The 18,052-nt window shown below is 40.2% G+C and overlaps 1 protein-coding gene across 4 annotated transcripts in view; it reads right to left on the minus strand.

The window, feature by feature from the left end:
* LOC125883407 (adhesion G protein-coupled receptor L3-like) overlaps positions 1-18,052 on the minus strand; it is a 277,555-nt gene that overhangs the window by 54,746 nt on the left and 204,757 nt on the right. For all 4 annotated transcript variants that reach the window (XM_049567671.1, XM_049567670.1, XM_049567668.1 and 1 more), the window contains one exon: positions 5,044-5,227. In XM_049567671.1, coding sequence (XP_049423628.1) covers positions 5,044-5,227 — 184 coding nt within the window. The remainder of the gene's footprint in view (positions 1-5,043; positions 5,228-18,052) is intronic.

Raw genomic sequence — 18,052 nt, forward strand, 5'->3', positions numbered from 1 at the left:
TTGTTTTCTCTTAAACTGTAAAAACAAAAGGTTGTCTTTGGCCTTTGAAAAAAAAAAAAAAAGGACGTCTTCATTTCAAGGAATCTTTTTCTCGAGAGGAGCGGAGAGAGCGAGAGATACAAGGAGGAGATAAAGACCAGCTAGGGAAGACGAGCTCGCTTCTGCGGCAGCTCAACAGCTGTTGTGTCTGAAGCAAGCTCCTAATTTATGGTTCAAAGACTCCAGCGTCATACAGCAGAGGAAAATGAGCTGCTGATAGGAGCCCAGCTGAAATAAAAAAGCTCATTCCATCAAAGTTATTATGGTACGATACAATTCAGTTTAATAAAGCAGTCGAGTGTGCTCTAATCTCGAGTACGGGTGACCTGTGTGAAGTCTAGGCATTCCTAAATGTCACATTAACTCCCAAAGCACTGAGATGAATCCAATGATTCATTGCGAGGTGGAAGTACAGAAAAGAACTTACACAAATGTCAAATTCCAAAAGATGAAGTGAGCAGTTCTGACTAATACAGGTGGTAAGAGTGAATAAAAAAGCTGCCTTTACTGTTGTGGCATCTCACTTCTGAATTCACAAAGTAGTTTTTGATGTAGTTTATGAAAGGGACGACACTTTTTAACCATTAATGCAGTTTCTGCAAAGCAAATAAACACGTCGAAGACACTATGTAAAGCTGCTTTATGTTGAAATGCTATCAAAATAAAGATTACACATATATATATATATGAGATGTCTAAAAAACTTATAAGGAAGACTTCAACAGTCTGGGAGCTGCGCTTATTTATGCCTCCTGACAACAGCTGAGATGGAAACCACTCTCATAACTTTACAGTACATGTGCTGCCAGCAGCCAATTAGCATATTAGCACAATGACAGTAAACAGGGGAAAACTGATAGTCTGGCTCCAAAGGTAACATAATCCACCAACCATCACCTATAAAGCCCAATAATCAACAGTTAATTACTTGTTTGTTTAATGTGTACAAAACCTAAAGTGAAAAAAAGATACATTTTGAATTTACAGAGAGTTATCTGCCAGGCTACTTCTTGCCCTGTGTGAGCAACTTCCTGAAATAGGTCTGGGTATCACGTAAAAAAGTTACAATGCATACCATTTTTCTACTTCTTTGGATACCCATTGTATGAATCGAGTAGTGTGTAGTTTAGTCATACTTTCAAACATTACATTGGCATCTTGGCAACTGCCCGTATGAGTTGTAGCTGCTGCAGTAGCGGGTCAGTCATATGTCACAATAAAATGAAGAATGCTTGTGGTGACTAGCTGTGAGCAAAACCATACAAATGGTCCTTTTTCTACATCTGGGTACAAAAAGGATTGAAGGCAGGAATCGTTTGACTGGAGAAGTCTGATACTAGTTGGTACTGGGTTATTTCCGTTGACGCCTTACGGTATCAAGCAGCAATACCCTGCCCTATCCTGAGGTCTTGACATCAGGTTGAGGTTGCCAGATAACCAGCAGGGACCGCAGGAGAGTAGCTTTGCCCGTCCGAGGAGTTCTCCCAGATTTATCCTCATTTGTGCCTGGATGTTTTTGAAAGCCTCCTCCTTTTTCCACCAAATTCAATTGCATAACCTACTCCTTTACATGATAAGATACCTTATTATAATATCCTAAGATTGCCTTGGACTTAGGAGCTGCGCAAGTATTGCTGCCTTACAATAATAGCCCGGAAGAAATTAGAAGCATACACCATAAAAAAACATAATAGCACATACAACACATAACAGTACTGCGCATCAGCCACTCGTGTATTACACATAACACCAGTACACAACAGACATTTAGTCAGAGACACTTTATGCAAGTGTCTCTGACTAAAATGGGTGATTTCTGACCGTGATCTGTCCAAAAATTTCAGTCATAGATACTACATTTGTTTCTGCTATGCTAATTACATGCAACACATAAACTGGCTGGCAGTTCGTCTACACACTTCCATCAAGTGTAAAAAATAGAAACTTCATTAGGCCTGATAAGACATTCAGCTGATGATCCCATGTCAGTGGACTGTGACACCTCTGTCTTTGATAAAGGTTAGTGCCCACGAAAAGCTGCAAAGAGTCCATATTTAATCCTCCCTTTGTATCTGGTCTCATACCGAGGCTTCCCATACTTTCTCTTAAAAAAAAAGCCTTTGTATTAACATTCTCTTGTGCTTTTGCAAAGGCCAGGGGGTTTTGGTGATACATTCCTATTCAACTTAGCAAAGACAATACCCCAGATAGCTCACCATTCCCTGGATTCCAGGCCTGCCTTTGGAATAAAGGAGGCATTTTTCTTCTCCCTCTCTAACTCTCTTTTCCCTGTGTGGTTGTGTAAAAGAGCTTACGATGGGCTTTAGGGAATTCCTTTGATGCCATAGTAGTTGCTGGACCCAAAGGCTATACCTTCAAAGCCCGTTTAAATAACACGCTAATCGGCAGAAATCTGCTCATAAGATTATCATGCGGAGAGTGAAGCACACTCCTGCGCAGACAAAACCCTCGACGAGCACATGCACTGTGGCGTGTAAACACAAACACAGACACAATAGCTGAGGAAATATCCTTCTTCTTTGAAAGCGAAGAAAATAGATCTCATTATCGGCTTGAGCCTAAAATGGGAACGAGGCTTTCTTGCTCTTCAAGATTCACTTTAAAGCGAGAAAACCGCCTCATCCCAACATTGAGGATGTGTCACCAGGTGCGATGCGTGGGGGCTACAACACACCTGCAAACCCGTTTGCATGTAATTCATTGTGAGAGATCAATAATTAGCTGCTGCAGTGATTTCTGATGTTTAAATGGCCCCCCTTGTCCTCGTTTAACTACCCTGCATGGCATGAGGGATTGCAAGAGCCAACTGGCTGGAGGAAAAAAAAAAAAAGAAAAAGCCGAGCAAACAGAGAGATAAGGCCTAGTAAACATGTCACCAGCACATAATTAACCAGACTACCACTATGCGCTATAAAATCTCACTCCAGTTGAGCAGGCATCGTCTCGTTCCCCTCTCCAAACGAGCCCAGAATCTTCTTAATACCCAGATGAATTGTGTGCCAGATACAATAAAATCATTTTTATTAATTCTCCTTACGCTTGCTTCCTTTTAAGTCAGTAGACCTATATTTTTAGGTTGCCATGGCAGCAGGAAGTTGGGGAAAAAAAACCCCACTTGTTCTGAGAAGAGGGCGATACATCATAACATTATTTTTTCTTAATTCCCCTTGCCCTCAAAGCCACCGTCTGCAAAAAAGGTTATTTAATTCAATTGCATTTTGTGCTTTGTAAATGGCTCTCAATGTAAACCACAGATTTAATAAATTCTACTTTTCAACAACCCATGTATCCAGTTCTGGGAAGCACCACGAGGGAAAATATTGACGACAGAAGTCCCATTATCCGTGCTCACTTGGTATTTATACACTGAATAATGAGCACTAATCCCTGATCTGCACGACTAGTGGCTAATTGCGACTAATAATTGACATGAATATAAGTACAATCATTTGAGATAATTGTCAATTTACAGCTGACTGCCATCAGACACGAGCAGCCCTGCAAAATTTAACCTCCTGCGAGGGAGGAAGAATTAATCCAGTGACCTTCACACTTGTTCCACTGCCTCAAGAGCACTGCTGTCAATATGAGAGCGGACCGGATCAATAGCAGTATGGTGAACTTTGTAACCCCCGTACAAGTGGCAAGAAGGATGAAATATTTCAGACACATGACAGGAACAACCCTGGAAAACATTACAAAAAAATCCTAACAAACAAAACAAACAGTCAGCTCTTTAAATTCAGTTTCTAATTTTCTAAATATCATAATTGACAACGCTGTCTTCCAGCTGAGCGATGATCTGTTTTCCAGCATCTTGAAAGGAAATTAACTTAATTCCGTCCAAGCTTTTTTACTCATGCAGACGAAGTCAACCAAATTAAAGTGTAATTTGCTTGCTGGCATACAATTTTCATAGCTTTCAACGCTTTGTAGGTTTGCTTTTAATGTTTTTTATATGCCATCAACCTGCCAGGGACTGCAGATAAAAATCTGGCACGTTCACACGATGGACCCAAGTGCTTGTTTTAATTAATGTGCATTGTCCCATCTTAAATAAAAGTAAACATAACACTAGAATTGTGCCTGGCTGCTGTGTGCCTCCACCAACCAGTCAAATTGCAGCTTGCATCCATCTCTGTTTGGACTCATATAATATATGTAGATTAGAGTCACCGATTCAGAATCTGTTCCCCCTCTGTTCCTGAGCTGTCGTTGAATAAAGACCAGAAAAGTGTTGTGCTGATTATGACATCACAGTGAAGCTGACCTTTGGCCTTTTGGATATATGTCATTATCATCATTTACTCATGTTTTGTGAGGTCACAGTGACCTTGGTCCAGCAACATCTAACCAGTTCATTTTTTAGTCCATGTGGACGTTTGTGCCAAACTTGAGGAAATTCCCTCAGGGTGTTCTTGAGATATTGATTCATTAGAATTAGACGGATGATTTCACAGTGACCTTGACCTTTGACCTGTGATCACCAAAATCTAAGCAGTTCAATCTTGAGTCAAAGTGGACATTTGTGCCGAATTTGAGGAAACTCCCTCAGGGTGTTCTTGTGATATCGATTCTTAAGAATGAGACAGATGAGGTCACAGTGACCTTGACCTCTTGACCTATGACCCACAAAATCTAAGCCGTTCATCCTTGGGTCAAAGTGGACATTTGTGCCAAATTTGAAAAAATATCTCAAGGCGTTCTTGCGATATCACATTTACGAGAATGAGACAGACGGACAGCCTGAAAACATAATGCCTCCGTGCTGATGACAGCCATGGCCGGAGGCATTATGTTTTCGAAAACTTTTTATGCACAGATTATTATTTTTTTTTTTTAATGTCTTAAAACATTCCTGGAGGGGATGTTACAAATTGTTCCTGTGTGCAAAACAAGCAAATATTTCTTTATATACATTTACAGTGAATGACAAGTGCATGGGAAGATGGAAGGAAGTAAAATGCCTCAGTTTGCACTTACGGATGTTGTCAGTGTTCTCTTGCACGATGTCCGTCTTCAGCAGGTTGTCAGCCAGGACGAAGGCCCCTTGCTCGACTGTGTCCAGCAGCATGGTGGCAGCCCGCAGCTGCTCGCCTGTGCTCAGCTCCCTCCATGCCGCCTGAGCCTGTGGCTGCAGCAAATTGTTGACTGTCTCCACCATGGCCTGGGGAGTCCAAATCATCGATTTAGTGAAAAGAAGCTAAGCTGGCCTGGGACCGCTGTTGTTTGACATGGTGATTTGGTAAACGGTATGAGTGAAGGAAGATAAAAGGGAATTCAGGGCTGAAAAAACACTGTGTGAGGAAGAAGCATGAATGGTTTTTCTTTTGAACTGAAAATTCCATAATCATCTTTCTACCAAGCAATTTCATGACCCTATTTTCAATTCATTTACAAGTTATGCTTTTAGACATGGGTCGTAACTAGTAGCAGCAACACCTGAATCTGTAATGGCATTGGATAGGATTGCTTTTGTTACTGCTTCCTTTTATCTACGAGAAAAATTAATCATGTAAATGAATCAGAACTAGTGCTTTACAAGACCAGAGGCCAATTCTTACATGACTTGAGGCCAGAGTCTTTAATTGGTGAGATTAATGTTCTTCCATGCAGCCAATCCCAATACACAAAAGCACTACAAAAAAACACAGCAACATTGATACATTTTAAAGTACAAGGTATTTGCTGGTAGCAACGACCTGCATCTATTCAGCTCACATCCTTCCTGCATATTAATGGGACAGAACAACTATTACGCCTTCTTTAATCTGCTCACAACAATGCCAAGGCGAGTAAGCATGGAAGAAACAGGAACATTCTCAAGACAAGATGAAAAATTAAGAGCCATTAAAGATTTAAAAATGCCAATGGCAAGATTTATGAATGGAATACTAATTGGTCAAGCAAAGCAATTCATTCCTGGTACCATTGCACTGAAGAGCAAAACGAGCCTGACTGCCAGTGGAAGGAAAGCTATTTCTAAGCCATTACGCTACAGTAGGTGGTCAAACACAGAATTATTAGAAATTTCCTGCTTCGCTAATGATAGTAACATTTCCATCGCTTACATATCTTAATAAAAAATTGGTTTGACTTTTAACACTTAATTTGCACTTCTTGAAAAGCCACTTTGCAGTCGTGACATCTTGAAGATGGAGGTTATGATGTGTGTCACGCCGCACAACTTTCTCTCTGAACTTCACATAGATCCCCTTTTTTGATCAATGGATTACGAGAGGGAATAAGAGTTTTAGTAAGACTCAAAAAAACAGCACGGGGATAAAGCCAAAGGCGATAAGAAAAATCATGTGCTCTAGTGTATCAAATGAATTCCTGATCAAAAGACAGGGGAAAAAAAAACTGGCGTTATAGTCACAAAGCATAAGTGTAATGGGCCCCCTCAATTACCTTATAATGTTAAGTTGTATGTTTGTTTCAAATCACTGTGATAGCAAGAGGAGACGGAGGACTGATTGTATTCAACTCACTGGCGCTGGATGAGAATTTCAAACAGCACCAGCTGGCTCTTCCTCATTCAAAACATACCCTGCACACATTAAGCCGCCCACACCCAGACACAACCACACACACTGTGAGAGACTGACGCAAGAGTGAACACACACCTCTGCACCTGCTAGTATACAAAAACACAGACAAACCCGCAGGCATGCGCACGTACACGAGCGCACACATGCACCGGCAGTCTACCAACTTTGATGTAATTATTCATTATCTGCAGCCAATCTCCAATCACACCTTTTGACATTCAGCTAGAGGCAGAGGTTGATTCACTCTCAATTAAGGAGCTCTTTTTCTTCAGGCGCTGACATTTTTTTTTCCTCTTTGTTCGCCACTGCAAAAAATTTTTCTCCCCAGCACTTCTTAAAACACTGAAATAATGGTTCTTCAGGGGAAGGATTGATGGACTTGCAGAGGAGGCTGACTTGCTTTTTCTCGCATGCAGAAGAGACGCACAAAAAAGGTGGAAGAACAGAACGGGTCAGAAAACTTGAGGAGGGAATGGATAATTAATAAACGAGAGTGAATAAAACAACTGAGGTCAGAATATACAGTATGTATCAAAACATTAATATTGTAATAAAGATCAGTTTTCTTACAAGCCCTTCAGGCATTCATAACATCATCCAAAGAAAAGCAATAAAGCTGACATTCACTCCCGGTGCATCATTTGGACATGCAATAGATTACCAAATCTCTGCGATTCAAATTATTCATTACTGTTATTAGTATGCGTATGGCATGCCAATTTTCCCTCAATCAGACCAGAGAATGAAATAATGATATCAAGACTGCAGAGACTTGTCTCCATGTTGGAAGGCAGGTGACTGCCAGAGACAGGAACGTGAGCATACAGGCACCACACATACAATGTAAAGCAAAACTGGCTTCCTTAAGCGTTATTATCCTCACAAGGAAGCATGTTTTGATTATTTGTTGCCAACGATGTTGCCGCAGTCCAAAGAGGCTACGGCTGAAAAAAAGCAAACTCAAAAGAAAACTGAGTGCCAAGACATTTACACTGCACATCTAACTGAAGCATTTCCACACCTTTGTCTGATAAATTGGTTTACAGGCTTTTTTCGCACAATTTAGAAAAGCAAAAGAACTTCACATTGGACAAAAGATGCCTGTTCTGTGTCATTACCATGTGTCCCTGAGGGTTTGTTAAGCTCTCTATGTGTGCTGAACAACACTGGAGCTCTCTTTTAAGACACTGATGTCACGTCCTTCATACCTTTTTTTTTTTAAGACATCTGAGTTTTTACATTCTATAAAGAAGAAAAAGCAACATTTTGGGAAACTTGATGACCCTTATTTGCCTTCTTGCAGATAGATGTAAAAATGATAACACTCCCATGCCTGTACGGTAAATATGAAGCTAACACGAGCAGCCAGTTAGCTTAGCATAAATGTTTAAGCATGGATTAAACAAACACATGATGTTTAGAGGTAGCGGTAGGAAGATTTTGTTTCCTTTTGACAAAGCCAGGCAAGTGGTTTCCTTTGTTTCCAGTTTTTGTGCTAAGCTAAGCTAAGCTAGGCTAAGCTAAGTTAACTGGCTGCTGGTGTTAGCTTAATGTTTATCATACGGCCATGACAGTAGTAATGGTCTTCTTACCTAACTCTCAGCAAGAAACCATTTAACTGTTGAACTTTTTCCTCAAGGACACTTTTTAAGCTCAACAAAATGTATGTTTCGTCGTTTCAAAAACAATCCACTTTTTTAATTTTTTTTTTTTTTTTTTTTTGGCTTTTATTTGACAGGACAGTGATTGAGCGTGAAAGGGACCGCAAAGGGCCACAGGCTGAAATTGAAACTGCAGCTGGTGTGAAACTGTTTTATTACTGACGTCAACATGATGAAAAAATGATAACACTTCCATGCCTGTACGTTAAATGTGAAGCTAACACCAGCGGCCAGTTAGCTTAGCATAAATGTTCTAGCATGGATTAAACAAAGAACACAAAATGTGTTAATAAGTGAGCTTTAGAGGTAGCAGTAGGAAGACATTGTTTCCAAAGCCAAGCAAGCTGTTTCCTCAGTTTCTAGTTTTTGCTTTAAACTAAGTTAAGCTAAGCTAAGCTAAATGGCTGCTGATGTTAGCTTGTTTATTGTATGGCCATGACAGTAGTAATGATCTTCTTACCTCCCTCTCAGCAAAAAAAACAAGAGTAGCTTTAAAAACATCAATCTATTTCTTCAAGGACACTTTTTAAGCTCAACAGAAAGTGTGTTTTATTGTTTCAGAAACAGTCTTGGAACTTTCTTTACTGAAGTCAATGCAACGGCACCAGATCAATGCCATCTTTGTTTGGGGCAAAGGGGTCTGTACAAAGCAAAGTCTTGAGTGAACTTCTTATTTTCATCTTTTCTGGTAATTTCCACAACCTTGAGTTACATTTTGGTTTTAGAATATTGAGGCCAGCATGATGTTCGATTATTCTGAAGCCATTTTTTTGTGATCTCAGTCAGGATATGGGAGAAAACTTGCCCTGACCGGCCTTGAATTATGCCTTAGGTTGTCTTACATGATATCGCTACCTTTGTACTAGCTGAAAAAATGAAACATTTGGACAGGTATTGGCAAACTGGCCAAGAGTGGGTCTGTACTGACCACCAAGATTCAAGACCAAACACGTGGGCTCGGAGCGCACTCCCATTGGTGTTAACATGAGCCCTCTGGATGGCCGCCAGCCACTTTTTTCTTTGCAAATCCTGAACTGGCATGATACACACTGCAGATTTGGATTTGTCTTGTCTGTTAATTTAACTAAAAACATGAAAACCATTCAAGTTCTTAAATGCACAGTGACTTTTTTTGGCCTGCTACCAATATTTTTTAATCTCAGCAGCAGCACTGATGTCAAATACATGTCAAATTTCCATGTAACCCTCCGACCAAATAAAAGCTGTAGGTATATTTTTGTCTGTAAACTTATAAGCAGTATTAACAAGTGTCCAAATTGTATATTTGGGCAACAACATTGCCAAAATCCCTGTCAAAGCAAGCAAGGCCTGTCATTCACGACACAAACCCACCATTCCTCTCTTTCTCTACCCATCCAAAGCAACCGTTTGACATTTTGGGGAACATGCTTATTCACTTTATTGCTGTGAGATTCATGAAAAGATTGACAGCACTCTCGCGTCTGTGCTGTAAATATGAAGCTACAGCCAGCAGCCGGTTAGCTCGGGATGTGCACCCAAGCAGCACACCACTACCATCATCCTAGTCTGTGCAGTTGAGTCGGGGAGGACGCGATGGTGGCTTGCTGCTATTTTACTGCTATTAGCACACTGCCACTCCATCTGTCAAATGTAGCAGCTCAGTCTGCTGCAGCAAACTCCCAACCATTTTTTTAGCTACTTTACTTTCCTGTGCTGAAAAAACAACACTATATTCTAGTTTCTGGTACACGAGGAAATGCTAATCGTTAACTGGACCCACTGCTGGAATGTTCCACATGGAACAAGGATGATGACTGGGCGTGAAAAGCTGCAGTGCACGGGCCATTTATACCAATGCAGAAGGAAGGAAGGGAGAGGTGGACATTAGCGTGTGCTTGGCAGGAGTCCAAGCCAGCCCGTGGTGTGTGTGCTTCTATCTGTGTGCTGATTGATGAAATGAACTCTGGGTCTGGGAAATTGATTCTGGCTGAGGCTGATCTCCCTCTCTTCCCTTTCTGGCTTGCTCTCTGGTCGGCTTTCTGTGTGCACTCGTCTCTCCTCCCTCCTCCCTTCCTGTTCGCCAGTTGGTTCCCCTCACTTGTTTTCTCTCACTGAGGGCTGATCTCAAAATGGGGGTGGTGGTGAGGGGGGGACCAACACAAACAATCTTGTTCTCTCTGTCCTCTTGTATCTGACGAGATGTCTCTTGGCACAGGTGAAGCTGTTGCATCATTTCTGTATTTCTCTTTTCCTGTTTCATTTGACCTGCTAGCCAAATCCTCTGTCTTCTTTGAAAGTCTCTGCAACCTTCTTGTTTAATATTTCATGAAACCTTCACTTTCTTGTAAGCGGGTGGTTGTGTCTGTATATGTGAGTTACTGAGGGATTACCTTTGTGCTTTTTGTCTTATGTCTCAAGTTTAATCTTACTATTGTACAATTCCCACTGGCAGCCCTTTATTTATTTATCAGCGGCAGAGAAAGGGAGACTTTCATTTGAAATAGACTTATATTAGAGACATGCCTTTAATTTTAAGGTTCCCTGTTTCAAGTATATTTTATTGTATTTTGGAAAGAAGTGCTTCTGCTTTACGATCTCTGTTGATTTGCTGTTAATGCTGTTAACTGTCAAAGCAAGCACAAAACTTCATTCATGTTCACCTGTTGCCTGATTAAATTCAAGTGTGTATTCCACATCAAACTCTGTCAGCACAATAAGAGAGTCATGTTATACTCAACACTTGGCTGCTCGAAGAATGGAAATACAGTTTTTATTTACTAATTATCTCCAGTAGCTAACATTTACTTATTCACTTCATTCACGTTGAAGCAAACTTAAAACTTCCTCAGATTAAAAGCCTTCCAGTGCCAAGGGACATCATTTCGCTCATTTGAGGCTGTTTAATTTGAAACACTGTTTTATTTTGGAAAGGAGTTTAATTTTGATGAACTTGCATTAAATCACACACTGGTCTGCACCTTGCTGTGTTTGCTTTTCATCTGAAACGTGTGCAGGGAGTACTGAGTTTCATCGGCGCAACTTAAAGGGACAAGTTCACCCCAAAATCAAAGATAATGTTTTTCCTCCTACCTCTCGTATCACTTGGGGTTCAATAAGAGGAGACTGTACTATTCCATTGAGGAAAAGTGCTTTTAGCCAGTCAGCTGGGTCTGTCAGAGGTCCAACCGAGTGGAATGTAATTCCAACTGAAATCAGAGAACTAAACACTCACAAATCTTTCAGTAGTCGATAAAAACAATGGATGATTAATGGACATGTAAGCACTAAACTCTTTTCTGCTGCTGCTAATAATAATAATGTCCTGCTTGTGTTGTAATGTTGTTCCATATGTATATATGTCACTACTGTCCTAGTGCTTTTAAAAAACAATTTCATTTATTTCACAGGGGCAGTGCACAGCTACTTAGCTTCACCAGAGTTAGCTATAAGCTAATTTGTAGTCCCTTGGCAGAAAACCGAGAATAATTTCTCTGCTAAAAGACACTATTATATAAAAAACACAATTACAAAATTGAATGTATTCACGACAACATTACAACTACAACACTAAGATATATTAAGATCTAACAATTTGTGTTTGAGGTCATGTGTGAATGGTACATGATTGGGTTGATTTAAGCCATGATTTCATCTTAAATTATAAAACCGACCAAGTCTTATCTCGCATGGTACTGATTTCCAATAGTTTGTAACTCTAACAGTGAAGACTTATCTACCAAACTCAGTAGATCGCCTCTTTTGGTCGTCCTAGATCTCCTTCCATTGTCTGAGTACAGTGGCATGAACTCCTTGTATGTCCTTTTTCAGTTTTAAATTGCATGTCCTGTTCTTGTTGATGCATTCAAAGAAGTCTTTTTTTTTTTTTTTTGTATTTTAGGTAGCCTTGTGTAACATATTGGCCAAGGGACTATGGATGAAAAATAGCTTTTTGGCTAATTCTGGCATTTTTATGCCATGTGTATTTATTATTATTATTAATTATTATTATTATTATTATTATTAATTTGCACTGTCCCCTCTTTAATTAATAAACTAAACTAAACTACCTGTAGTGCAATTTATCAGTGAGTTACAGAGTGTTGGAGATACCAGCTGTCATGATGTCTGCCTTTTCTCTAATATAATGGAACTAGATGGCCCTTGGTTTGTGGTGCTCAAAAAAAGTGCATTTGAAGAATTCAACAGCAATGCCTCTTTCCAGAAATCATGACTCTGTGTTAAATTTTGTCATGATTTGTCATCAGCATACGAATTCTTGACTTTTGGTCCAAAACATGTTTTGTGAGGTCACAGTAAATCCAAGTGGACGTCTGTGCCAAATTTGAAGAAATTCCTTAAAGGTGTTCTTGAGATAAAACGTTCACGAGAATGAGACAAATGACGGGTCACAGTGGCCTTGACCTTTGATCTCCAAAATCTTATTTGTTCATTGTTGAGTCCAAATGGACGTTTGTGCCAAATCTGAGGAAATTCATTTAGGCATTCTTGAGATATTGCATTTACAAGAATGCGACAAATGGTATGTCACGATAACCTTGACCTTTGACCACAAAAATCGTATCAGTTCATTGTTGAGTGTTGTTTGTGCCAAATTCGTGGAAATTCCCTCAAAGCATTCTTGAGACATTGTTTCTCGAGATTGGGACAGACAACCTGAAAACATAATGTCTCTGATCATAAATATTGTCAGCACTAAGGCACACAAAAACAGCATCATAGAAGCATTTGGAATTGATTAGTGAGTTCTAACAGTATTTGTTAAAAGGAGAAACACATAGGAGCTGATTAGTGACATGTCCCTGTTGTTGTAGAGATGGAATTAGTGCTATGAAAATCAGCATTAAGATGAATTTACCATGGCAGGTAATGAGCGCATGTAATTCCACTGCTGCTCAAAACTCATTTGAGCTTTTGGGCTATTATTTGAGAGTTAAGAATTTAGTTTGTGCATGTAGCCTTTGTATCTTCTGTATGTGTATTTCTGGACAACTTAAATATAATCTAAAAAAAAAAAAAAAAAAAAAAATCCTACATGAAAACCCGAAGGATTTTCTTAAGATATTGCTCAGTTAATAAATATACATAATTTCCTTAGGGTTTGAGAATACTTTCCAACATCTCTCCACTTTGAGCAGAAACAGCTCAGAGATTACTCAGGCAGAACTCTGCACTGCAGGCCAGATGAGGAGGTCTGTGTTTATGAGGATGTGGTTATCTTCATCTTTCAACAAATTGACTACCAGGGAAATTTTATCATCTCGTTACATTCCCGAACGAGGAGCCTCCCTCCGTTTCGCCTGCTCTAAGGTCATCCCGCGCTGTGACACTCCCCCATTGCATGCAAAGGTGTCATTTTAATGAGGGGTCGGAGCTCAGTATCCTCCCTGCATCCTGAAAATTCACACTCACTTGGTTCCTACTAAGGCAAAAGATATTATTTTGTTCTTTTATGTGTTGAAACATCAATATCAATGCCATAATATGCTGTGAATCCCAAATCTTCTGCTTTAAAACAAAATAAATGCCGGAGGAAGAAGCCATTCGGAGCTAACGTGTTTGACTTTAGCTTGGTACAAAATGGATGGACATAATCACAGTAATTGGACCATAATGTCACTGCCTATAAACAAGCTGCCATTACTATGACCAAAAGGCACAGGAGGCAGGCCGCTATTTTCAGCGTGTTTGTTCGAAAATCAAAGGGCACCACAGAAAAACATTCCTGCAGGGGAAATGCAGAACATAGGGAGATGATCAGTATACCCTTTGTAGCTTAATCAAGGCCAAATCTGTTGGGTGGGATTAAACTGGCTATGACACGTGGCAGATATCACTGTTTATGAACAACTGAGAAAGATTCAAAAGTAGTCATAATCAATGATTGTTTCATCTGCCTAGGATCAGCAGAGGCAGGCAGATTGCAACGACTGAACAGCAAATTAAGCTGTTTGTACTGAAACTCCCTGAAGATCCTAACGAGATGAAGAGCTCAGCACCAGGTGAACTCAAGTGCCATCTACATGTTCACCACTTAAATAAGATAGAAGCCCTCAATCAAGATGAGAATCGCTCCTCATCTCATTTAGACATCAACCTCAAGCCTGTGCTTTATTTTGGACCATTTCCTCCATCGCCACAACCGCACCTGCACTCGCACAATCTGCCTTTTCCCAAAGTACTGTCGAAGTCTGTTTTTCAGCGCCGTCCCTGAGCAGAGGGACAGCAGAGGCAGGTGCACCTCTCATTTGCTTTGTATTCCTCTGCTAATCCCATTTATGTCAACCACCAGGGCCCCGTTGGAGAAAACATTGCCCAATTTCCCTAATCAATGAAAGTCCCTCAAAGGCTGGCAGCGCGTGCAGTCAATGCCTGTGTTTACCTAAGGCCACAGATGTTGCTCCATTATTCCGGTTCGTCAAGTGAAAGCTCCTCACTGTTGTTTGAATTTGTCAGCCCAGCGAGGGAACGGAACAGAGGAGGAGGTGCGCAGCTGAGCAGTGTGTACAGTCATGTATGGTAATGCACAATGCGTGCTCCAAGTATACACAACACTGTGGAAACATGAACCCAGATGCAGGAGCAGGAGCATACGGATGTATGTAAATCAGGGAGAGTATAGATTTGTATGTCATTTCTCTGCATGGTAACAGCTCAGCGCTTCCCTCACAGAGCTGCTGGTGTGTGTTTAGACTCTTAATATTATTTTTTTTTTAAATGTATGGTTTATATATAGTGTACATATAGTTTATTGGAATATTTTTTTGGAATAAAGTATGTGGTTTGCATCCTGTCAGTAGTTAAAGAAATTTTTCTATATTTCTGCTGTCGACATGTTCCCTGAAATGACTGAAACCAATGTGTCAGTGTGTCTCTCAATACTTCTCAAATTCTGCTAACACATTAGTTCCTACTGAAAACATGTATCTATAAGAATGGGTTACAAATTCATAATTTTGACTTGTTAAAGGGCCTGGAAATGTCTTAAAACAGCTGTGCATTACTGTTTGCGAGGCTTAAATGGAGTAAACTGTAAAACTGTCAAGGACTATTTTCAGCAATGGAATAAACCAGGGGTCCTGCACACAAGGGCAAGTCAAATTCAAGGACCTTTCGAGCACTCATTTTATTTTCAAGGGTGAAATTGCTTTCTCCACAACCAATTATTGCAAGAGAATTGTACTAATTCTTAAATGGAGCCAACACATGCCACCAGGGCTTAAATTGAACTTAACAGTTTAAGTGGTTATTATCATTTTGGCATGTGACTGGCAAAGGACAAGAAAAAGCAGAAAATACACGCAGAGCATGACACAGTGATTACTTGATTTTTTTTCCTCATCCCTGACATGTTCTCAAAAGCACTCAGAGTTTGTGAACGGTCCTTGTTGATAAAACGTCTGTACAAAACTTAATTTAGATTTTTTTCCCCCTACAACTACAGATAATTTCTACACATTTATAAATTTCTCTAAGTTAGATAAGTTAGATCAGTTTCTCTAGCTTAGTTTTTGACAGGTTTGATTGATGATTTACGAGCACACACTTACTGATCATGAAATCTCAAACTCTAAAACCATAAAATAACCGTTTTGAGACAACTAGACAAGTATTTGTACCCAAGTTCAGTGCAAAGTCTGACTTATTTTTCTCACTGTTAAGATGCAAAGAAGATAAAAACTTAATTTCAGCCTGAATTCTAAATCTGTAATATGTTATGCCCATTTCAGACCGAAGATTCACGATGAGATGAGTTGAATAAAATAAATACTTGCAATATGCCGTTCTGCAACGTTCTAAAAACCTGCCGGTTCACACCAATGCAACTAGATGAGATGGTGTATCATCTCTATACAACAACTCCTTGTACTTCCGTTCTGATTTCTAGCTTTTCAGGCTTATTTTGTGGCTGAATATAATTTATAACATCTTAAAATATGAATGAGGATAGTGATGGTGAGATACTGGCTACAGCTGCATTTAGAGTAGTGATGACATGGTGAAAAACCAACAAAACAAGCATCGGATGGACTGAATTCATCATAAATACGCAACAAAAGTATAAATGACCAGCACAAATTAATCAGTCAATCAGAATCTGTGTGTTAGGGGCATAAGCACGTACAACGAACAGCAGCAGAGACCCACTGCCCGACACCGGCATGCCGTGAGGATGGAAACAGAGGGCTTGGTAGGGACGGAACAACTGCCACAACAAGCATTCTGACTTGACCAGCGGACTTCACTACCAGCAGATGGGCTGTTGAAACAGGTGACCAGCCTCAGAATCTAAAACCAGCTGCCGGCGATTTTACCAGCTGAGTTGCAGGCGACACCATCAGCCAGCTGAGTTGAGCTCAGACTGGCCACTTCACATCACTGCAACTTTTCTCTACAATGTTCTAAAAAGGTTTCAAGTTGTCATGAATCGTTGTTCTGTACTGGGCTTTAAGCTGGAGGTTGAAAACTTGACTTTCAGCTCTGTTAGAGAAACTCCACTGAATTTAGATTATTTACATATAGCACAGCTTCACTCACAGATAACTGAGACTCCTACCTGCCTGTAAACAACAATCAAACCAGGAACCGTCTTTAGAACAGCCCAAATCTGTCAATCTGCTCGCCTTGCTGTTGATCAGTGGCTAACAAGCAGTGCTAGCTGCTAACAGCCACCGCCACCAACAAACTCCACAAATCCATTCAAAAGCTCCACCACCTACAGTCAGACACACACGGCTGTTAACTGACTGCTAAATTACAGCTCAGAACTCGTGCTAAAGCATGACGTTGCTCCGGTAAGAGTGTCTGAAGGGCTTGCAAAAAATCATTGCGCAGTACATTACAAAATAATTGCGTACATTCTCAGCTTTGTCATTTACAAATTTTTTCTGAGATATTTTTTATAAAATTGTCTATCATTGTGTTCCCCTTTCATTTTCAATCATGCACTTTTTCCAAGGACCGAGTAAAAAACATGCCTGATTTTCAAGGTATTCCAGTACTTCAACCTTTGAATGCCAAACACAAGTACCTCGCACAATGTATTAATCCTGGAATATACACTTCATGCACTTGTGAGTCATTGCAGCATCACAAGAAACCACAGTGCCCATATACATTGTAATGAAATCACGTGTCAGCCAGTGCGGCAGTGTGGCTCAATAGTATGTTTTCATCCCTTTGGTTGACAATGAAGGTCTACGGCACAGAAGAATGTCTTATTTCAGACACTTGACAATGGTTGGTTTTGGTTGATTGCTGGTCTTTAAATAGCATTTGTTGGCCGATAAAACCATATATACATACATACATAAAGGATATCATCACCCATCTGCACATGCGAGCACGCTCAAGCGTATGCAAACATACATTCCACATGGATGTCATTTGCACAATCACATGACTATACATAGCAAAGTGCCTCCTGACATGCCTCAGAGGAATCAAGGCAAATACATGTTGCTTAACATAAGCGCTGCAGAGCACACACATAACACAACATCTGTCTCCAACATGCAAATTGGAGCCATCTGTATGGGAGAGAGGGATGTCAACCTATCCCATAGTTCTCTTGTCAAGGTAGAAACGATTCTGATGACAGCTAAAATGTCACCCCGGGGATAACAAAATCACTCAGTAGCCCAAGAAAAAGCTGAGGGAAGCGATAGAGACCCCCCTAAATTAGGACACACATGTATTATGCATCAGGGAGAATCATAACATGCCATGACTTTGGCTGACTTAGTAGTTGGAAGTTGACTTGCTGGTGTAATGAGGTCA

Source organism: Epinephelus fuscoguttatus, linkage group LG23, assembly GCF_011397635.1.
Source record: "Epinephelus fuscoguttatus linkage group LG23, E.fuscoguttatus.final_Chr_v1".
Classification (NCBI taxonomy): domain Eukaryota; kingdom Metazoa; phylum Chordata; class Actinopteri; order Perciformes; family Serranidae; genus Epinephelus; species Epinephelus fuscoguttatus.